Raw genomic sequence first — 24189 nt, 5'->3', positions numbered from 1 at the left:
AGAAAAAGACGTCCGCACAAGTCAGCAAATTGGTGTTCCTCCTCGCTCACGTGATTGGCCGTTGTTGGTCCTTGCCTTCGCGCGTTTTCAGTTTGATTTGAATTTTCATTTGGTCATTCATTTTGAATCGGTACAGTTGCATCTAAGGACACTAGCTCTAGACCAGAACTGTTTTCACATTACTAGAGGATAGGTCTAGAGAGCTGTGGCATTATCACTTGAATAAAATCTATTGGTGTTTTGCGGGATTTGAACCATGGACTTCAATGATCAAAGTCCAGACCAAATCGCTCCTCACTAGTGATAACTTTCACTATTATGAACTATCAGGAACAAAGTGGAGACGTAGGAAATACTGTAGGATGAAGAGAAAAAATTATCAAAAAAATTCTAATGCTTCTGTGCTAAATGGGGGGGAGAGTTGTTTAGTGTGTACATTGAAGAGTGCCCTGTTAGAATAAAAGTGAAGAATATACATTAAGAAAACTAAGAAGATTGTTCAGAAAAGTGACTTTAAAAAAAGTGAAAAGTGTGGTGGTTTAAAGTGGTGTATAAGCAAAGCCACACTAAAAATACAGGCCGTAATGCTCGTCAAGTATGACGTCACGATAGAAGACGGCAATGACATAAGGTATTTATTTATTTATTTTCCAAAGAAAGATTAAAACAAGCAGCTGATCACAAATGGCAAACATTACGTCATTGCCGTCTTCTATCGTGACGTCATGCTTGACGAGCATTACGGCCTGTTTTTTTAGTGTGGCCTTGGTATAAGTCTCAAACTAACCAGGGGTTGGGGAGAAAATCATGAAATGTAAACTTTGACCAACCACTTCTTTTTCCTCCCGATCTCCAAATTTTCCTTGTAGCATGTGTAACTGTATGATTTAAGGCGATGTATTGTCCAAAGACCACACTGGTAAACATTGAAGCACTTTTGTTCTTTCTTAAGCATGATTTATTTACAGAATTAGTTTCTTATTTATTCGTCACATTTTAAACAGTTTTTCACATTTTAGGTTGCATCAATTGACAGAAACGTCTTTTCTTGGTCAAAGTCAGATGTTAAATCTAAACTCGTTTCCTTGAGCATGGCTGTTAAGAAAGGAGATCATTTAAATAAAGTAAAACTACTCTCATCGCCTATTTATGTACGACTCGGGATGGAAAAGAATTTGGCCAACACCACTGTGAAGGGAAGTGCTCTTCAGTTAGATCCACGGTTGGATCCTGACACTCTTGATATAAGAGTTACTGTACATAGAATAGACTGTCCACCTAAAGGGTTCATAACAATACGCTTCATCTACCCTCCAACAAGTGATTCTTTACGGGTAAGCAAGCGTGTCATGTTTTTAATGTTTAAATATCGTATTTGTTTGTACTTAGAGTTAGACACAATTGAATTGAAGATGTAAGACAATGCACATTAAGACCCTCATCAAATCCAAGGAAAGAAAGATTATGTTATTATGTGTTGTTGTAAATCCTATTTTATTTTTAGATTATCTTTACTTAATTTTGCCATTTTAATTTATTTATAAATAACATTCTTGTGTGTTGACTAGTTGGGGCAATGAATTTAAAATGTGTTTAGTTGAATAGTTTAGTAAACCAGTTAGTTTTCTCTGGATGAGTTCTCAACATGCTACACACCATAAAGCTTTCTATAGACTTTCATAAATTTAGGCCTACAAAATTCCTATGGCTATTAAGTTAGCCCACATTGAACTCAAAGTCATTTCTTTCTAATAAAGATAATTCCTAATTTGTGTTTTATTTCTGTGTAATAAGGTAAGTCTTTAATTGTCTTAATCTTATAATTATGAATTATTTTGAGAATAAATAGATTTGGTAAGTTACAATATATAATTTATTAATGAAATACAAATATAAGATAGCCTAAGTTATTGGTTGAATTAGCTACAGGGTAAGTTAACAATGGTAAATTTTCAAAATGGTGGGGGTTCCAAAGTGGATGATATTATTCTAGGCTTATATTGGGTTGGTTTCTTCTGAAGTACTAATTAATATTTAAATAGGCTATGAGCTCTTAATCTCAGGGAGGGGTGGTCGTGCCGGTTCGAATGATATATTAGGCTTCTTTAAAATGCAAATAATTTAATTTAGTTATTGTTCTGAAATAAGTTAAGCTAGGTTCATGATGCTATTAATATAATAATGTTAATGTCCAAAGAAAGATTCCAAATGGTTTCACTGAATTTAAAGAAATAAAATAGAATTTGAAGATTAAATTTTGAATAAAAGTTCAATTTGAAATATGTATATATCTTGATGAGTTGAGCTAATTGGGCCTAGTAGGCTATACTGATTAAATGTCCAATGAAGATTAAATTTGTCCTTAGTTAAATAAGATGGATGATGGTTACCAAATTTGGAGTGTCTGTCTTCTTATAAGGCCAAATAATGAATATTTTAATGATGAAACGTTTGATGTATATCACGATGATCCAATATATAATAAATTTAATAGCACAATAAATAACTTCAAAAATAGAAAAACAGATCCAATCGAAGATGAAACATTAACCCAAGAAGAAATAGATAATTCCCTAGCAACAAATACGCACATAACCGCAGAAGAACGTGAAACATTAAGCAGTTTATTAAATAAATATCAGCATATCTTTTCTGATCAGCCAGGAGTATGCAACAAGTATACACATGAGTTACATGTAGAAAACCCTAAGATTTTTAAAACTACTTCGTACCCTGTCCCGCAACAATATCAAGACCAAGTTCAAAAGGAAATTGATCGAATGGAAGCATTAAATGTGATAGAGAGAAGCAAAAGTACTTTTATTAATCCAATAATACCTGTCGTCAAAAAGACTGGCGAGATTAGATTGTGCCTCGATGCACGCAGGGCAAATGAAATAATAACTCCCGATTTTGAATGCAATCGAAGTGTAAACGAAATTTTGGGCAAGTGTAAAAGCGCTAAATTTATAAGTAGCATTGACTTAACAGCTTCATACTGGCAGATTCCCTTAACCGAAGAATCCCGGCAGTACACAGCATTTCAATTTAGAGGTCGAGTTTATCAGTACACCGTGACACCTTTTGGTATTTCTACGTCACAAGCTGCATTAGTCCGTGCATTGGATAAAGTGTTTGACTCAGAAGTTGAAGATTTCACCGCTATCTACATCGATGACATCTGCATTATTTCACCAGATTTCCCAACCCATATGAAACACCTTGAATATATATTCCAAAAACTTGAAGAAGCTAACATGACAGTTAAATTCAGCAAATCTAAATTCTGCCAGAACTCAGTACCATTTTTAGGATATACTCTAACCAATGAAGGGCTACAAATGGATCAGAGTAAAGTGGATCCTATATTAAACTTTCCAACCCCTAAGAATCGATCACAACTAAAAGCTTTCCTCGGTAGCATCAACTATTACAACAAATTCATTGACAAATTTTCTGCTACAACACAACCTTTAATGAGATTAACCTCTAAGAAAAATAAATTCATTTGGACAGAAGAAGATGATAAAACATTTTCAAAAATCAAACAACTTTTCCTACAAACCAACACTCTAATTCATCCAGACCCCAATAAAGAATTCTACCTCCAAACAGATGCATCTGACTACGCAATTGGTGGTCACCTATATCAGTTAAGAGAAAATGGCGATAAGGCTGCAATTATGTTCATGTCACGAACTCTACAACCGGCAGAACAAAGATACACCACCACTGAGAAAGAATTGCTTGCTATAATCTACTGTCTCCAAAAAGCTAGATATATCGTCCTTGGAATAAATCTAACAATAATCACCGATAACCATACCTTAACTTTCCTTAAGAGTTGTCGCTTACTAAATAATCGATTAGCTCGCTGGATATTAATTCTCCAAGAATATAACTTCAAAATCATACATTGCAAAGGCACTGACAACATAACTGCTGATACTCTTAGTCGAATTTCCATCGATAAACCAGCAATCTCATACAACAACCCCATTGAATTAACCATCCATTATATAGATAAAATACCAGATCAAAATCTAAAAGACGCTTTACGAGACCTTCCCCTACTCCAAAGAAGAGATCCTAAACTCCAACACATTATTAACACTTTAGAGATTCAACCAGAATCCGAAATCGGAACAAAACTATCAGCCAATTTTCGATTACATCAAGATACCCTCTACCAACGACTGAAGAATAAATGGCTCATCACATTACCAAGTTGTATGATTGAAAAACTTGTGTGGGGATGTCACCTATTCTACTTACATTGTGGAGCCAAGAAATGTTTTCAACTACTTCAAGAAACCTTTATTTTCCGAAACATGAACAGAATAATTAGGAAACTTATTTCTACATGCGATACATGTCAAAGGTGTAAGATTAGCAACCGTCCGCTGATGGCCACAGCAAAAGGTGTGCGTTGTACTGGCAAGAATGATCAAGTTGCCGTAGACATTATTGGACCTCTACCAACCAGTGTATCAAATGTAAAATATATCCTAATTGTCATAGATATTTTCACAAAATTTATAAAGCTGTACCCCATTCAACGAGCGACAACAAAGATAATTTTAAATAAACTTTTCACTTTGCATTTTCCTACATATGGATACCCAAAAAGGATACAATCAGACAATGGAACTCAATTCAAAAGTGAAGAATGGATCAGACGAATGGAAGAACATAATATTGAGCTAATTTTCAGCCCTGTTTATCACCCATGCTACAATCTCGCTGAAAGACCAATAAGGGAAATCAAAAGGTGTTTGCGAACCTATTGTTCTCGCCAACATACAAAATGGGCAAAATTCATACCAGAAATAAATGCTTGCTTAAACGAGCTCTATCACGAATCAACAGGATATACACCTAATGAACTTCAGTTAGGAATCAAAGACCAACGGTTTTGGGATAACTACTTAACTGAAAACACATTCAATAGTGATACTCCCATTGAACAAAAGTTACTCCTAGCAAAACGAAGACTTGAAGAAAAACGCCTGAAACGATCGTCCAAACCAAATGAAAATCGAAAACCTCAAACCCTCAAGATCAATGATAAAGTATTAATCCGATCTCACCACCTCTCAAGAGCTATATATGGCGAGACAGCAAAATTATTCGAAATATACGAAGGACCTTTTATTATAAAGAAAATCTTAGGAAAATCCACATTCCACGTGACCAAAGAAGATGAAGATGTTTTATACGGCCCCTACCATATATCAGCCCTTAAGAAATATTTAGAACCAACCCGAGCAATAGAAGCTGTAATCGACGAGATAGATAATGATGACTCTACCTTCGAAGACATTGTATATCAATAAATTTCATAATGTGTTTCATCCATCAATAGACTTTTGTGCATCATCATCTCTAACCAAATTGTGCCATGGACCTTAATCGCGAGTGCGTGACCCCATAAATTGTGTTTTCCATAAACTGATACCCAGGTGATAAAGTTTATAGACAATACTCAGCATGTTGAGAGCTCATCCAGAGAAAACTAACTGTTTTACTAAACTATTCAACTAAACACATTTTAAATTCATTGCCCCAACTAGTCAACACACGCCCAACGTGGGGCGCCAAATTTGCTACACACCATAAAGCTTTCTATAGACTTTCATAAATTTAGGCCTACAAAATTCCTATGGCTATTAAGTTAGCCCACATTGAACTCAAAGTCATTTCTTTCTAATAAAGATAATTCCTAATTTGTGTTTTATTTCTGTGTAATAAGGTAAGTCTTTGTCTTAATCTTATAATTATGAATTATTTTGAGAATAAATAGATTTGGTAAGTTACAATATATAATTTATTAATGAAATACAAATATAAGATAGCCTAAGTTATTGGTTGAATTAGCTACAGGGTAAGTTAACAATGGTAAATTTTCAAAATGGTGGGGGTTCCAAAGTGGATGATATTATTCTAGGCTTATATTGGGTTGGTTTCTTCTGAAGTACTAATTAATATTTAAATAGGCTATGAGCTCTTAATCTCAGGGAGGGGTGGTCGTGCCGGTTCGAATGATATATTAGGCTTCTTTAAAATGCAAATAATTTAATTTAGTTATTGTTCTGAAATAAGTTAAGCTAGGTTCATGATGCTATTAATATAATAATGTTAATGTCCAAAGAAAGATTCCAAATGGTTTCACTGAATTTAAAGAAATAAAATAGAATTTGAAGATTAAATTTTGAATAAAAGTTCAATTTGAAATATGTATATATCTTGATGAGTTGAGCTAATTGGGCCTAGTAGGCTATACTGATTAAATGTCCAATGAAGATTAAATTTGTCCTTAGTTAAATAAGATGGATGATGGTTACCAAATTTAGTGTCTGTCTTCTTATAAATTTGTACTCTTCAATGCACTTGTCCAATACTTTTGGATGATAAGAAATTTAAAATATAGGTTTTACTTTGGGATTATGAATTTTAGTTTAAATCAAACACAATTTCCAATAGAATGTTCACACTGTGAAGAGTTGGCAGGATCTGGGGAGAGGCAATGGTAGAAGCTCAGGAAGTCCATGTCCATTGTTGAAATGATGTACAGCTGGTTAATTTACATGAATGACACTTGCCACAGTAATTTTGATTTTCTTTGGATAATTTTGAAAAATAATACTATATTTAAGATGTGATTACTATATTGCAATTTTCTTACAATTATATATTATTCTAAATAAATGATTATTGTTGGTTTTTGATGAGTACAGGATAGGTATGGTGAAAATTGGCATAAATATTATATTGTAACATAAAATAGGATGATGTTTCTGTGGGGTGATGGGATACTATATAACATTGAACAAAATTGGATAAAATAACACATTAACAAGGGGAACAAATTAAATAACTGATAACACATTATCAGGGGCATTAACAGACATTATGGGAGAAAATACACAAATAATACAGAAATTAATGTTAATGATGAATGAATGACATGTAATATTACAAACAACAAAAGTAGCCAACTCTTTTAGTAAAGAAGAAAATGTTCATTCTATGGTTATACCTCCATACATGGTTACGTCTGCATAGATCTGAACAAATTATTAATTTTACAGTTTGGTCTACTTAAGCTTAGACAGATTTTGGGAAGTTTATAGTGTATTTTAATATAGGCACCTGGATAAGGTAAATATTATTGCTCACCATCTAAGATCTAATGTATTATTTAATTTCAGGTACTTGTGTTAGAAAACTACAGACCAGACTACGAGTTAATGACCCAGTCCAAAGATGTAGTGATCATAAACTCCTCCTATACAGTGTACCCGATAAACCATCGGTCAATAGACGTACCAATGTTTTTGTACATGGGTGTACTGCCTGTTGAGAGTGTAAGTATGATGAATATGAAAATAAAATGAATAAGTCAGTTAGTACGGTAAAGTACAAAAACAATGAAAATGTTTGAATCAAGATTATTTGTTTCCTTTATTCAAAGGATCAAAATGTAAGGCAGTTGATTAACTATAAGCTATACAGAGACGTCTAATGTGAACAAAAAAGAAATGTAAAAGCTGATCTAATTTGTGGGTTGTTACAAAAAAACTACATAACTGAACTCTCCATGTAAGTACTAAAATATTTTGTAACATAGTGATTATTTTGAAAATTTATTAAAATATTTTTGGAAATTTGGCAATACATTACCTAACTACTTTTAAAACACTTGTCCAAAAGTATATTTTTAAAGCAGTAAAATTTCTAAATTTAAATATGATAAAAAATACTGTGATGTCTAATTCATAACACAATATAATGGTGGTATTGTGTTTTGAATACACAACACTATAGATATTGACTAAATTTAGACCGTGTGATTCCAAATGTACAATTAACAAGTCTATTGATTAAGAGACAACTGGAACTACATTGAGATTTGTGTCAAAAGGCATAGTGTTGAAGAGATTGTATAAAAAAAGAATTAAGTTTATCTTTTGTATTCACTTAACAAGTCTATTGTACAATTAACAAGTCTATTGATTAAGAGACAACTGGAACTGCATTGAGATTTGTGTCAAAAGGCATAGTGTTGAAGAGATTGTATAAAAAAAGAATTAAGTTTATCTTTTGTATTCACTTTCAATGTAGATCAGTTGTCTCTTTAGTTGAATTTTTACTGTATTTTGAATTATTAATAGTGTAAGATAACATTAATGAGTAATCACATGGACTTGATTGCATGCTTTACTCAACCTAGCCGCATTTCTGAGCTATGTGATGTTTTTCAGGCCTCAGTCAATCACACTGTGAATTATGAGTTTTTGGTGACAACAAATCTTTGTCAACTGTGGATTGAGGGCCAATGGAGTTCAATAGGCTGTGTGGTGAGTGTTGTTTAATATGATCAACTATACACACAGTTAACTCACAATACTTGTCTGCCCCCCTAATGAAGAACTCAGCGGTTGCCGGGGGCTTTGACCTAGGAGACGTTCATGATTCCTTTGCAATCACACAAAATGTCCACAGTTTTTACAATCACTAATTTTTATTTATTTTCTAACCATAATTTTTGCAAGTTTCATTATTTTTTTCACATTTTGTTGGTGATCTTGCTTTGTTTTCTTGTAGGTAAGCACAGACACCACATCGGAGGAGACGGTTTGTGCGTGTAACCACTTGTCGATATTTGCTGCGGCATTCCCCGTCCCTCCTCAGAGTATAGATCCTCTTGGAGACGCCAGGCTTTTCCTTACAGTCCTGGAAAACCCTCTGGTGGTAGCGTTTGTAATCGTTATATTCATACTTTATCTGCTTCTGGTGCTCTGGGGCCGGCACAAGGACAATGTTGATCAGTATAAGGTTGGTAGCGTAAAATCTGTAGATTTGATTAGAGTGTAGCAATAGATGAATAATTGATTCTAAGTAATTTAAACAAGGAAAATAAGTTTTTATACAAAAAGTTGTCGGAGATCATTCAAGTTGTAACAACACGTTCAATATAACATCATAATTTGGTTATTTTGACTCAGCATAGTGGGAAAGTGAATATCCATTGCTTGCGAGAAAAAGTTCAATGTAGGGTGCAGTGTTGGGGAAGCTACTTTTAAAATGTAGCTAGCTACAACTACTGCTACATTTCCAAAAAAGTAGCTTAGCTACAGCTACAGCTACAGTTCCCAAAAAGTAGCTAGCTACAACTACAGCTACAATGAAATGTAGCTACAGCTACAATTTTAGCTACTTTTCCAAAAGACGTTACTTTTTATTCCACGCACATTAGGTAAATGTAAAATTAATTGCAACTACATTTTTATTGAACAAACATTTAAAAAAATGTCAGTATTGTATCTAACATTACTTGGAAAACAAATTATTCCTAGATTGTATTTAATTTGTTGGCATTATAAACCTAACATTACAACAACAGAACCAAATAGTTGGGTGTCCCATCATATTTAGTACTTATTTTTAAATATTGCATTATTTTTAAACATCTTAAAATGTAAATTTCATTAAGTTCAAAGGACATACAACCAAACTATATTTTAAAAGCTCATTTTATTAATCTAATATAGATTCATTTATAGATGTTTTATATCAACAATTAAGACCAATAAAACTGTAAAAAGATTATTTAAAAATACTTTTTTGTGTTACAGAGCCTAGCCTACTGAAATTGGAGTTTATTGCCTTCCTTTACTTTTAATGTTAAAAACGACATTGCTATAACTTTGAAAGTGATAAATTACTTGTTCTACGAATAACACTTTTCAATGTCAAGAAATCGTCCTTTATTGTCATTATGCATAGGGCAAATTGTGCTTCAACCTAGTTGGTAGAGAAAACAGTATTCAGTAACTTATCCTGAAATCGGCTTTTAATTTAAACGTGTTTAATTTTGTAAAGTAAAAATAACATGTAGGCCTACTTGGCTATGTAACAAGTTGGCTATAGTAGGCTTGTTCTTGCAAGGACTAAACAGATATATTCATAATACCTAATTGAACTTGGAACTTGTGTTCGTCTTATAGCCTCAGTCCTATACAAGTACAAGAGTTGTTAGCAGGAGCAAACTATGCTATTTTTTCAATGTATGTTTCATGTTATATGGAGGGAGATTTTTTCATTACAATTATCATGTAGTCTAGGCATATCTTAAATCTCATCAGGTAATTTCCTCTTTGTTAATTTAGTAAACCTTTGAAAAATCCTCGTAATCTAATCTAACCAAGGAAGGACTTGAGATGATAAACCACAATCAACAGCTGAAGCAAAGGTTGATAGACCAGCTTTCTAATTATTTCAAGGTGTGTTGGTTTCCATTAAACCCCCCAAGTTGAAACATTATCGATATAATAAAGAAACTAAATTGATTACTAATTCCCCTGTCCTGTCAATCACTTGCAAGCATTCAATAGCTTCTCTTGTCACCGGTACCCGGTACCGTTTAAACGTCGTCTGCATCTAGCAATTTTATTTTATCTGACAGTTAGGGATGTTGCGATACCACTGTCTTTCCGATATTTGGTATCGATACCGTATCGCAAAAAAGTATCGATACCGGCTCAGTATCGGAACTAAAGTATCGATACCATTAGTATCGTATCCATTCGATACCAGTGACGTCATATTCTGATTCACTGATCTTCGATTAAAGTTTACTCGTTCCAGTACAGTGCAGCCAATATAGGATTCGAATTCAAGCTGCTAAAAACTACCTAAATAGCCTATGTAAAACATTGATAAAATTAACCAAACATAGCCAACCATTGTTTTCAATTTTACCTTCAAGTATAAAGTGGCCTAAGCTTACCTTAAGTTCTAGGCCTTTATAAATTATCTTTTCAATAGACAATGTTATTAAATTGCCAACGTAACACATTCGTGTTTACCATCAGCCTAAAAAAAGTTTTTTAGTTAAATAACTTTAAGCGTGGTGCCATCTTTTTAGTTTATTTGATGTTAAATAGTCCATGGTTTCATTTTATTTGCCTAACACAACGTTGCTAACATTGACTTGTAACAAAAATAACTCTGCAACTAAACCCTTAAGTTGTATCATTGACTACGTCTGTAGGTATATATAGTCAATGGTTTTACTTATAGTTATGTAAAGTTCTATGGAAAGTGAATCATAATTTACTCCAATCACATATCAGACAAGCTAAAAAAAAATATTTAATTGGGTTAAAGTTTTGTTTTTTTGTCACTGTTGCTCCAGCCTTGGAAAATAACCGCTCAGAAGGCACGAGCGTGGCCATTTTACTCAGATTTGTCAGAAATTACCTTCCGATACTTACGATACGATACTGGCCTCTTGGTATCGATACCAAGTAAATATCGGAACAACCGATACCGATACGATACCAGCAGTATCGCAATAAAAGTATCGATACCTACTGGTATCGATAGTATCGCAACATCCCTACTGACAGTAATCATAGAGTAGTAAATTAAGGAAATGAGAGCCAAAAATGTGGATAACACTCATTTAATGGCCTCTATGTCCACACAACGTTGTGTTGTAATAGGGAATGAAACGGCTGCAACCAGCTGTTTGAAGCCAATAAAGTAGGCCTATTTTGTTTTTATCTCAGTTTAAAAGAGGTTGTTTCACGTAAGGTTGAGGTTATGATAAAAATCACTATCTCAAACAAGTTAATGTAGCGAGAAAAGTAGCTAAAATTCCGCTACAACTACTTTAAAAATGTAGCTAGCTACAGCTAAAGCTACAAAATCTTAAAAGTAGCGTAGCTACAGCTAACGCTACAAAAAAAGTAGCGCGCTAACTGTAGCGTCGCTACTTGTAGCGCGCTACTTCCCAACACTGGTAGGGTGAATACTAATTTGAGGTTTATGAACTAACCTGTAATTAGGTGTTGTGTTTTTAGTCTTAATTTACGATTTCATGATTTATTACAAAATTTAACTCAATAGAGAACACAATGTGTTGAATCACCCACAGAATACTCCAAAGTAAATTACATCGCTTTAATGCTAGAGTTTGCGAGTGTACTGCAGTTTATTTTATTATTATATTTGTCACTACTTTTTCAAGGGGAAAGTTGTTGTGCTGGATGATAACTTCCCAGAAGACACGTACCCGTACTTGGTGGCAGTTCACACCAGTACAAGGTTCAATGCTGGCACCACGGCACATGTTGGCATCAAACTTGCGGGAAAGGAAGGAAATAGCAGAGTAAGTCAGTAAAAATATCATGTTGAATTGTCCTCCCAAACTTGTGTTTGTTTCTTAATCATTTAAAAAAAATTTTGTTTTAAAATGGGGCAAACCTGACTAGCTTCTGCCTTTTTCTACCCCATTTTACAACTAATTGTAATATTTCAGCTATTTCTCATTCAATCTTTTTCAACTTGGTATTGTTTGATAGATAATTAAAAATGCTAAATAAAAGTGTTCTTGACATTTCTTTCATAAAACCAGCCATTTTCAAGTAATTTAAGTTTAAAAACTTTAAATGGCCGCCATTTTGAAACTTTAGGTTGAATCGAGATGAAATTTTTTAACATGGGTCTCTTCTACCTTAACATACATACCAAGTTTCATAAAGATCGGTTGAAAATATTAAAAGATAAAAATGTTTATGTAAAAAATACAAAATGGCGTATGTCTGGTTAGCGAAGCGATTTTGGAAAAAATTCTATTTGTGATTTTATCTTTATTTTGACCCAAGAGTCAAAAAGACTAGGTAAAATATGTCCCCACCTTTTTTGAACACACTGTATACCTATATGTATATATTAATGAGCATTTTAATTTGCATTCACAACCTATGTTGAGGAATGCACAGTTAGACAAGCAAGCATCCCTTTGCACACCTTTCTTGTAAATGTTAAAAAAAGTTTCCAAGATAATTCTCAACTTTAAGATTAATGGCAAAAAAATCTTTTTGGTCTTATCATCTATTAAATATGCCTAATGCATGCAACCAACCTAAATTTGATTTACTATGTTTCTTATAGTTTTCTGTTTGTTTAATCTGTTTGTGTTCTGCATTGCAGGCTCATATTCTGTCGAGTGAGAGGCGGAGAGTATTGACAAGAAATTCTGATGATTGGTTCATGTTGTATACACCAAAGTCCTTAGGCAGTATTTATGGTATACATATATGGCACGACAACTATGGATCAAGTCCAGAATGGTAACTAACTTATAATTATAGAGCAACATGGCTTTTGGAAAGGAAAATCCATAGTAACAGCTGGTATAGAATGTATAGACTCAATTTGAAATGCAATTGATAAAGAGGAAAAGGTCGTAGGAATATTCTTAGATCACAGTAGATCCTTTGGCAGTGTGTCACACAATAAACTAATTATAGTTTTAAATGAACTTGGAGTTTGTGGTAAAGAACTCAAATGGTTTGAATCCTATATTCAAAGTAGGCACCAGTTTGTTAATGTAGACAACATTATAGAAAATAACAATATAAATTATATTTATGAAATTCAATTTCAGCATCAGATGCTGCGATATGGTGTCTCCCAGTGATCGATCCTGGCCCTCTACTATTTCTTTGTTATATTAGAGGCTTGCCTGGGACTATTCCTGGGAGTGACGGATCCATGTGTCTGTACGCTGATGATTCTAATATACTACTTAGTACTTACTGGAAATTCTAATTCTAAAATTGAAACCTCTCCAAAAAATCTTCTGATAACTTATGATTTTTTTAAAGAAAAAATCTTCTTAATACAAATAAATCAAATTTGATACCTTTTTCAACCAACAAATTTGTTCTTTCTTTTTTTTTAATTTTTTTTTTAATAGGATAGAGCAAGTTGAACAAACTAAATTTATTGGATGAATTGTCGGAATAGTCATGTTAAACATGTTGTTAAAAAATTGACTTCTGGTATATACACTTTGATGCAGATGTCTCAGATCTGCAGCATAGATACCTTGGGGACAATATATTTTTCATTATTGCATAGTCACACATCTTATGGAATATCTATTTATGGAGCAACAACAAAGACCTATTTTTATTCTATTCTTATCAAATAACAAAGAAAAAGGCTATTCGTTTAGTGTTGAAACTGCAAAAAAGAGATTCGGCTAAGAGATATTTTACAGAATTGCAGATCCTAACAGTATATAATCTGTATATTTATGAAACATCCGTCTTCAATTTGTATCCACTTCAAGCAATTCTGGTGACTAAAACACTAGATTCAAAATTAACTTACCCCGACATAAACTGGAATTATTTAAAAATAAAACTAGCTATTCAGGATTAACATTTTTACAGCGCTTAACGGCTTTGATAAAGAGGGAAGAAAATTTAAATAAATTTAAAAGAATGCTGAAAGATTTTTTTATCCAATTTCCATTTTATTCCTTTGAAGACTAAAAAAAAACAAAAATATAAATTAGTTTCTGTTGGTCTTCATGATTTTAATTTGAATTCCATAAAAACATTATGGAAACATTTTAAACTTTTACCATGTTTTTTTAAAAGAATACTTTTTACTTTTAAATTTATTTTAGCTCAGAAACTAAATGTACCTATATACGTACGGTATTTTGTATATTTGTATAGATGTATTTATAGCGTATAAGTTATTTAACTCTATTCAATACATGTTCTTTGTGTATGATGAATAAAGAATGATTTGATTTGATTTAAACTAAACATTACACAACAGGACATTTTTTTGAGTACCACTACGATGTATAAGCGGTCAAAATTTACAATTAAGCCCCACTTAATACCTCTATACTACTTAAAACTCAGTAATAGTTATGTTTTTACTATTTACTTGTAAGATTATTGTTTGCAATAATAATAGAAAATTCCCAAACTTTATTATTTTTGCCACTTCCTCATGCATCTCCGTATCCAATTTTATAGAATTCTGTACACTTTACTAATCCATAATCTCTGTACAATATTTTAGTTTCTGTAATTTGGTGCAATGGTTTTACATGATAAAAAACAGACACCACTTTTTTGCAATAGATGCTGTTTGACTCTCAGTTTCATTTGATCAAATGTTCACAGGTTTTGCGATAAAATTGTCGTATATGATTTGACTCGACACACAGAGTCAGTTTTCATGGTGGAACAGTGGCTGGCGCTACGCGAAGGAGACTACCCAGAAGCCAATCTTGTGATTGCAACCGGCCAAGAAATGCTCAACATAAAGCGAATGTTTTTGGACAACGCCATTCTTGGATTCCGAGACACACATGTATATCTCAGTGTGTTTGTCAGGTACTTATTTAAATATCATTTGGTTGGAAAACTAGTATGAATAATTTTTCAAGGTTAGCGACCTCATGGAATTTGCCCATCTACACAGATCTCAGGTCTGTCTGTGAAACGTTTCAAGTAAAGCAAGAAGTGAGCTGGTACAATACAAGAGTGAACCTTGCTGATATATTTTAAGTTGTGGCACTGGAATGTGAACCCACGACATCACTACTTTGATTTATTAGTCCGTTGTGCTACTAAGTGAGCTACGGATTCAACATTTGTGAAACTGACTTAAGACTTAGGTCTTAAAAAAGGTGAATTTTCGACTAAATCCTTTGTTTTTTATCATAAGAGAATTCGGAATTTGAACTAGGGATTATTTACCTCTGCTGGTGTTCTTCTTGTATTTTATATTTAGGAAACACTCAAATTAATTAGGTAGATGATTAATATCAAACATACACTCAGCCCTCACTGATATTCCACTAAAAACTACACCAAGTAAGGAAAAGTTGAAAAGAAGTACTGGCATCTAATAAAAGAAAGAATTATAAGTGCATTGATCTTACAGCCACTGATGGCATGAGTTGCCTGAGCAAAACTTACTGTTAAAGTAAAAAAAAACATTTTTGAAAACCAAACCCAAGTTTTCTATTAAAATGTAATTAAAACTAATAGTAATACATAGTGAACAAAGTGTATGTAGATAGATAAGCAAGTAAGATAGTAAGATTAGTGGTCTCAGCATAGCCACTGAGGATGCCACTTCGTAGTAAGGGCGAAACGTCTGGCAGTTAAATACAACTAACAAAGCGGTTGACGCCGAAAACCATCACCGTGGATTTCAAAGATAGTAAGATGTTTGGGTCATTCAATTGAAGTATATCAAGGAATTAAAGGGAAATATTTTTTAACTGGATGATTGATATGTAATGATTCTTTGGATGATTTTCAAAATGTGTAAATGTGTTTTACAGACACCCCCGCAGTGAATTCACCCGAGTGCAGAGGATCAGTGTGTTGATGTGTTTACTAATGGTGGCTATGTTGTGCTCCATCATGTTCTACACACCGAATGACAATGGTAAGGATTGGCGGGATAAAAAATTAACACTTCATGAAAGTCATGATTCACTTCTTGTTTAAAGAACAAAATGTAAATTCAAGCTAAACTTGTTTACAAGAGTTCTTTTTTTGGGGATTTAGAGGATTAGCTTCAGCTATAATGTTTTTACAAATAAGTGACAATCTAATTTATAAACCCTTAGTGTTTATAAATTAGAAATTAGTGTATTAGAAGAGTGAAATTTGAGGTATAAAAACTATAGCCAAAAAAGCGTGACTCAATGATTATATTAATCTTTCATGGGTGTTTTAGATTTTAAATCACAATCTGGGACACAATTTGTTTTTCTGGGTATTGAGACATTGGACAAACAATGTAATTTTGTACACATTACAAAATGAAGTTTTAGGACATATTATTACATTATGTCCTATAAAGATGTATAAAAACCATGTATATAAACAAAAGTGTATGGTACATTAAATCAATAAAAACGTTACTTGACATTATTTATAAATATATACAGCCAAAACACCATAGGTGACACAGAACTACACTCCGGGAACCTCGTAGCGTGTGTGGTGGCACAAGGGAGCGGATTCCGTGGTACGTGACTCTCAGGCCTCAACTGGTTAGTAGGAGTAATACGGTGACGGGGGAGAGCGAAAGATATCCAATCGGCTCCTAGAAAGAGGTCTGTGAGCAGGGGCGGACTGGGTACTCTATTAGGGCGTAAACCTTGACCAGCCCGAAGGCGCCAACCGGGGGGTCTGGGGGGTATGGAATACCCCCCTCTTTTTTTAAAAATTATACCTGTAATCTCGCATTTTTAGGCAATCTAGAGGCATTAATAGTGGAAAATCAGAAATCTGATAACTGACACTATTGGTTAATGTTTGGTGTACAAAATTTAGACTATTTCCCCTCACGACTTGGTGCTATTCTGACAGTAAATATCCTAACAAAAATAAAAATACAAATGATTTTCTTAGGTTCTTTCGTATTATATTTGTGTATTTTCTTTGTTTTCCCTTGCATGGCTTGGCTGCATGCATACAATATTATATACAATTTACAATATTATGTATACAATTTGCTTCCTGTTTACAGCATGAACTTGCAACTGTTGCATTTTTTGGCACTGTAAATAACAGAAGTTATATATTTTTTATTTCTATGAAATTATTTTAACACAAACAATATGCTTTCACTGTGAACAAAACCAATTTATTGACTTAAACTTTTTAGCATTACATTAAGTCAAAACTGTAACCCTAAAGTAGGCCTACCTAACCTATTTCTACAAACGAAATAGCCTAGAGAAAACTGGTATTTACTCAGGGGAGGTACAGAAGAGGCTACGATGACAGCTGTGGACTTCTTATTAGCTGAAGGAACGCCATTACCGAAACAATAAAATGGTCAGTGGCCATCGGCCTCGGTGGTCAAGTGGTCAGCGTGCCGGGCTGATATGCTGAAGGTCCCGGGTTCGAATCCCGCTGGTGGCAATAACTTTTTGTCCAAGATATTTTCATTATCAGCAAGTTTGGTTGGTTATGACAGTTTAATTTTATTATAAGTCATTATAAAATTTTAATTTAGCAATTTCTAGTTTTATTTAATAAACAGAATTATTTTTATTTCATTACTAAACATTTGTTATATTATTTAATTATCAGCAAGTTTGGTTAGTTCGGTTAGGTTATGATAGTTTAATTTTATATTTTAAAAATTATAAAATTGAATTTGTGGCATTTATAATTTTATTTTATGAACAGAACGATTTTTGCGATTAGTATTAGTAAACCTTCATTGCCAAAGTGCTCTCAACTACAGCGCTGTTCACGGAGGAATTTTGAACTAATGCCTCATTCGTACCTCCCCTAAGTCAGACCCGAGAAAACTAAGAAGGTATTTTAGGCTGGCTATCTGTAAGTAAAATAGGAAAGTTGACAGAATTAGTGCCATAGTGCATATTGAAATAGTTAATTAATAGGCTGTAGCCACATATTAAAATACTGTTTACTGTTTAACCTTTACTGTGTAATGGTTAAGTTAACAAATAAATACACTGTCACTAAATCTATTTAAATTTTGTAAAAGTGGTGATTCTACAATACTGCTTTCGTTCATGTTTCCTGTGTAGGTAAAGAATATAAAAATAAATTGAAGCTTTCGACACAGAGACACAAATCAAACACTCACTAAAGAGAGTCACATTTTAATTGGCACTGGCAACTCACACTCTTTATTTATTTATTACATGCACGGCAAACGCCATTTTACAAGAGAGTTGAGTTGATATTGATAAAATTAAATGTGACTTAAAGTGAAATAGTTATAGTGTGAGCAATAATTAAATATTATAACAAATATGAATAATATTAAATTATCTTCACTAGTTGTTTATCACAGACAACATCGTGACACCGACCGATGTCGGATGTAGTCGCAGTCACGAATACTAGAAAAATACCGGTATGGATCACAAACATAAACAAATGACGTTGTTGGCCCGAATCCTATACTGAGCATTGAACATATCATTTGGCAGTTCCATCATAGATAAAACATACTCCCTTCTATGGTTCCATCATAGATAAAACATAGTTGGTTAGTCTATGGTTCCATTTAAGCAATGTTAAATAATGTTTATTTTCGGGCCAAAAACGTAATTTGTTTATGTTTATGATCCATACCGGCATTTTTCTAGTACTCGTGGTCGCAGTGCAGTTTTTTTTCGGGATCGGCGTAAAATGACGCGGGAAGAGGACAGCTGTTTTTAAGTAGCTCAGACCACAGAGTAAAGTAAGTGCCTTCCACTCGGAGTAGGCCTACACGTACGAGAGAGAAGAGCTGCTTTGCTCTCGCTTGTCGACAGTGTCTATTCAGGTCTCACACCCGACTTTATGTTTTGCTATTCACTGCTGAAACTTTTACTCTAAGGTTTTCCTCTTGCTTTCTAAAAAATACATCTCGTCTCATTTTTTTAAAACTTTTATAAATTTTTCCTTTAACGAGGGCGCAAATATTGGAATGTTGAGAAGGCGCATCGGCCCTCCGGCCGGTGGGCCGGCGGGCCAGTCCGCCCCTGTCTGTGAGGAACAGTTACTCTTGAATCTGCCAACTGGCGATAACGTCGATAATTCATATCTTTCTGTAAAAATAAATATGCTTTGAGGAAAAATTCCGTTATGACACCTATGAATTAATAGGATTTTCAGATATGAAGCTTAAGGGAAAATAAAATGTATAAATTTAATTTTATAAATCAACATGTCTATACTCAAAAGTGTTTTGATTTAAACAACTGAATTATTGGTTAGTGAATCAACAAAAACACTTCAATTTTTGACAATGTGCACATAGCACCAAGGCATAAGACCTTTCAAATTTTTGAGGTGTTATTTGTTCCATTACTAAAAGATTGACTAAATGATATTAATAGTATTTAAATATTATTTTTTCAGTCAGCCCTACTGATGATTATCAATATGATGTTGGAATGAGAGAGATTATAATCAGTGTAGAAAGCCTCGTCATTACTGCAACTCTAACCCTCGGAATGTTGTTTGCATTCAAGTAAGCAAATATATGTTACTTTATAATCTTGTAACACACCATACTAGATGGGTGGGGAGCGAGCTGGTCTAATGGTTAGAGCGCGGGATTCCGGTTCCTGGGGTCCCGAGTTCAAATCCCGCCAAATCACCAATGGATTTTATCTAAGTGATAATGCCGTAACCCCTAGGTCTAGCCTGAAGTAATGTGAAAAACAATTCCGGGCTCGTGCCTAGCGTCCTAGGACAAAAAAAATTGTCCTTTTGTTCATTTGTGTCTTTTTGTTTATTTTGTTAATAATGTAATAGCCTATGTAGATTGTAAACTTGAAGCTCAAGTAAATGATAAGTACAGTACCTGCCAATAGTAGATTTTAAACCTGGCCAGCTTGTTTTAACTTATCTAATTAAATAATCTTTGTTATTTTTTGTGAAATATTTAATTACCTTATAATATTATGCAGCAATTTATTATGTAGCAAATGACAAGCCCCATTACACTGTATAATGTTAAAAGATCAAGATTCTTATTCTTACTCCTACAACACATTGCGTGATTGCAGGAGGAGTTATAAAACATTCCATGAACGTCTGCATACCACTAGGCAGTACAGGAGAGATGAGATCGCAGAGGCAATATCTCAGATATCTGATGACTCGAGAGTCAGAAGTCCCGTGACAAAAGACGCTCACAGTCAACTCTCCACCGCTCAGGGTAAAATAATAGTGCAAACAAAATAAACTTTGTTGTTGAATAATATGTCACTGAAGTAAATTGTAGACAAATTAAAATCAGACCAACTCATTTCAGAACAAAAGATGGCTTATTGTGAAATTTGAAATGAATTGCAGTTTATGAAGACTGATAATGCTAGAAACTTATAAAATTTGAACAAATCAGTTGGCTTATAAATTTATTGGCTAGGAGCAAAACGATGAAGGCATTTACATATACATCTTATCTTACTAATATTATAAATGTGAAAGTTTGTGTGTTTGTTTGTTTGTTTGTTTGTGTGTTTGAAGTTCAATCACGCATAAACCACTGGACGGATTGGGCTGAAATTTGGCATGATGATAGCTTACATTCCCGATTAACATATAGGCATATTCTTATCTCAAAAATCCTTTCGGGCTCCGCCCCAGTGGCTCTGTAATTCCCCATGTTAACCTTATGAGTATTCATATTTAAAGGGAATTAAAGAATTTAGTCAGCTGTTTCAACTAAAAAAGTTGGTTCTATGATATGGAAAAGCGTTAAAAAGTTATAAGATTTACCAACAGGGTGCAGCACTATATTTTTTGCATTTATGAAAACAGCTAATTTGAACTAAGAAGCAACAAAAAACTGTGATTCGCAATGAGAACTGTCAAAGTAGGATTGTTTACAGTTATGTTTATGTTTTTCATTTCATGAATAATTTGTGATATTTTGCGAATTGTTGATAATTTATTTTTCTCTATTGTTTAGGTGAAGTGGTAGAAAATTATGGCTATGGTAGATGTGTATATACTATAGAATACTGTAAATTTAAAAAAAGCAAATTTTAACAAACTGTGTCCTCCCTTATTGCAAACGCAAAGCTTGAGTATAACTGCAATAAGCATTTTATACTTATATTCCAACCCCGTACGAAGGACGGGTACTCTGCTAGTATATATATATACGTTACTGCATAGAGAAGTAAGATACAAAGGAAACTCGCTTATGGGACTAACATGTTCCATTCAGCTCTAGTCTCTCGTGCCGGAAATATACTTGTGTCAAGCAAGGAAGAGCCCAAGTGGCGAGCACTGTGCTGAATTATCTATAGCACAGGGCTCAAAGTCATTCCTCCACCAAGAGTGTTGTAGAAGATGATGGCGAGGGGGGTGGTGTTGGACTTTGCCCTAGACACCAGCGATTAGTGCTAGACACCATGTGTACCAATGAGTGTTTCCTCTTTACACACCTTACTTCTCTGTGGTTACTGTATGGTGTAACCAGAAGTTTATTTGATAGTTGGAAAAATCCAGTTAAAACAGTTTGTAATCGGTTTGGTTTAAAAAAGAAATGACGTTATTTATGATTTTTATGAATATATTATAACATATCTATATTATAATAATAAAAATATATTATAATCCTTCCAAATGAGTATTTGAAGGAAAAGAAAAAAAAAACTTTTGGTTTGCTAAAGATTACTTTTGCTTTTGGGTGAGTGGGTGAGTCTTTTTAAAATCATACTCACCTTGTTATATGTCACTGAATACTTTAGAAAATCTTAATTCAATTCAAATCAACCATAGTACTATTTCTCAATTAAAGTTTTTCTTGTTATCTACACAATGGAATAAAAAGAGAGCTTATTGCTTAACCTTTTCTATTTGTTTTTCATCAGTACTGCTTGGATATAAAATAACATAATTTTCACAGATAAATCGTTTTACCAGAACTACGTCCGATATGTATCTAAGTTCCTCAGAGGACCTCCCTTGGCCCCGGTATATCTGTGGGAAGGAGAGAGGAGGATACAAAAAAGGAAGATTTGGTACACATTAGCCTGGTAAATATTGTTATTTTTGCATGCTAACTAATGGTGTCTATGAGTTGTCTTCTAGTAGTGGGGGTGGTAAATAAGCTGTCGTCCAATAGTAATTGAGCAGGTTGCAATTACAACCTATTGTTGTTCAGTAGTAGACTTACAAACTGGTTGCTAAGACAACCTATGTTGTCTAGCACAGTAGACTCCATCTTATCCGGACAACTTTTAACCGAACATCGGTTTAACCGGACTGCACTCGGCAGAAATGACATATCTTTAACCGGACAATTTTTATCAGAACATTGGTTTAACCGGACTAGATCGCCAGGAAGTGGGCAGTACTGAAACGACTGTTCTCGTGGGAAAGATTTGAGACCAGTGATCACGTGTCTAAATACAATGCTCTCCTAAAATTAAGTCAAATATCAAAGTAAACAGTCCGTTTTAACCCGTTATCTGGACTGGCCTCGGTCCCGAGGAGTCCGCATAAGAGGGAGTCTACTGTAGTAGAAAGGGTGGCTGCCACAACAGTGACAACCTGTAGCATAGTCACATTGCTCACACTCACAGTCAGGTGATTTAGTCGAGAATGTCCTTATCATATATCGGTGTGACCAAGTAGGCCTAGTCAATGTTTGTATATCAAACTATAATGTCATGATACTGAAAGTCATCTATGTAAGGTAAAGAATGCTTTGTTGCATAGAATATAATTTTTAGTAAGTTCTATTATTTATTCAATGTGGAAAAAGATGTGTAAGTAAATAAAAATTAGGAAGTTAGACGTAAATACAGTTTTAATAAACACTATTTAGGAAATATTTTAGGAGACACCTATCTATCAGTGAATATTTTAATTTGACAACACTTTCGATCACTAATGCAAAATTTAGAGGGGGTAAGGGGCAAAACTGGACTAGGCCCTCAGGAACATATGCCTTTACAACGTGGTTTAGTGTGACATAAGTCTCTACCTAGAAAATAGATATGAATAATAATATATATTTAATGCGAGGAGAGTTATTTTCTTAGAACCACTTTTTTCTGCAATTGTAAGAATACTTTTTTAATGTTAAGTGTACGATTTGTTTTCCAAGGGTGTCTTGCATTACAATCATGGTCTTTGCCGCATACCTGGTCATGCTGTATGGACTCAAGCTGGGGCTGATCCAGAGCCAGAAGTGGCTGACGGCCGTGGTCATGTCCATAGGAATGGACATCTTCATCATGGGCCCGGGCAGGATCATAACCATGGCCATACTTTTGTCTATGGCTTTTCAGGTTGGTTTTGGAAACTAAACAGTTGTTCCTAAAATAATTTGAGACACTAATAGTTAATAAGGATTTAAAAGCATTATATTCTACAAGAAATTTTCTGTTAAATACTTTGTCAATGATTATGGACAATATAAAGCATATTTTATCTACTCTACTATGATCCATTAGTTAGTATTTCCTACCTCTGCATGGAATTGATCACATTGCCATAATACACCAACCACAGCCATGGATCCAGTATGTTAACAACCGATAAGCAAATAACATAACCTAAATAACATTTTATCTAAAAAGTTAATATGTGTGTTATTTAAATTTAATTATGGTGGTAGGAAAATCCTTGTGTATATTACGAGCACAAACGGTGATTGCCGATCTCGAAATGTATGATCGCACTCAGCTAAAGCATTGGGTGACCATCAACAATTTTCAAGCGGCAATGACATACTTTGCACTCTTAATACACAAATTGCTATTTCCGCCTAGTAATGATCACGCCACATCTGTAAGCAGTGCACAAAATAGCTCATTCCTACTTTATTCATTCTCGATTGCTAAAT

General features: G+C 33.8%; 1 protein-coding gene across 1 annotated transcript in view; it reads left to right on the top strand.

Annotated features, from left to right (window-relative positions):
• LOC128992907 (uncharacterized) overlaps positions 1-24189 on the top strand; it is an 83584-nt gene that overhangs the window by 38045 nt on the left and 21350 nt on the right. The window contains exons 17-28 of the mRNA XM_054416652.1: positions 1020-1334; positions 7212-7367; positions 8265-8360; positions 8608-8838; positions 12038-12178; positions 13003-13142; positions 15006-15218; positions 16178-16284; positions 19737-19848; positions 20390-20541; positions 22243-22372; positions 23449-23632. Of these exons, the coding sequence (XP_054272627.1) occupies positions 1020-1334; positions 7212-7367; positions 8265-8360; positions 8608-8838; positions 12038-12178; positions 13003-13142; positions 15006-15218; positions 16178-16284; positions 19737-19848; positions 20390-20541; positions 22243-22372; positions 23449-23632 (1977 nt within the window). The remainder of the gene's footprint in view (positions 1-1019; positions 1335-7211; positions 7368-8264; positions 8361-8607; positions 8839-12037; positions 12179-13002; positions 13143-15005; positions 15219-16177; positions 16285-19736; positions 19849-20389; positions 20542-22242; positions 22373-23448; positions 23633-24189) is intronic.

This window comes from Macrosteles quadrilineatus, unplaced genomic scaffold (assembly GCF_028750875.1).
Source record: "Macrosteles quadrilineatus isolate MER2022 unplaced genomic scaffold, UCM_ALF_1.0 Scaffold_4__1_contigs__length_99947679, whole genome shotgun sequence".
NCBI lineage: Eukaryota > Metazoa > Arthropoda > Insecta > Hemiptera > Cicadellidae > Macrosteles > Macrosteles quadrilineatus.
Note: the sequence above shows the minus strand (reverse complement) of the source record. Positions and strands in the feature narration are given on the sequence as shown.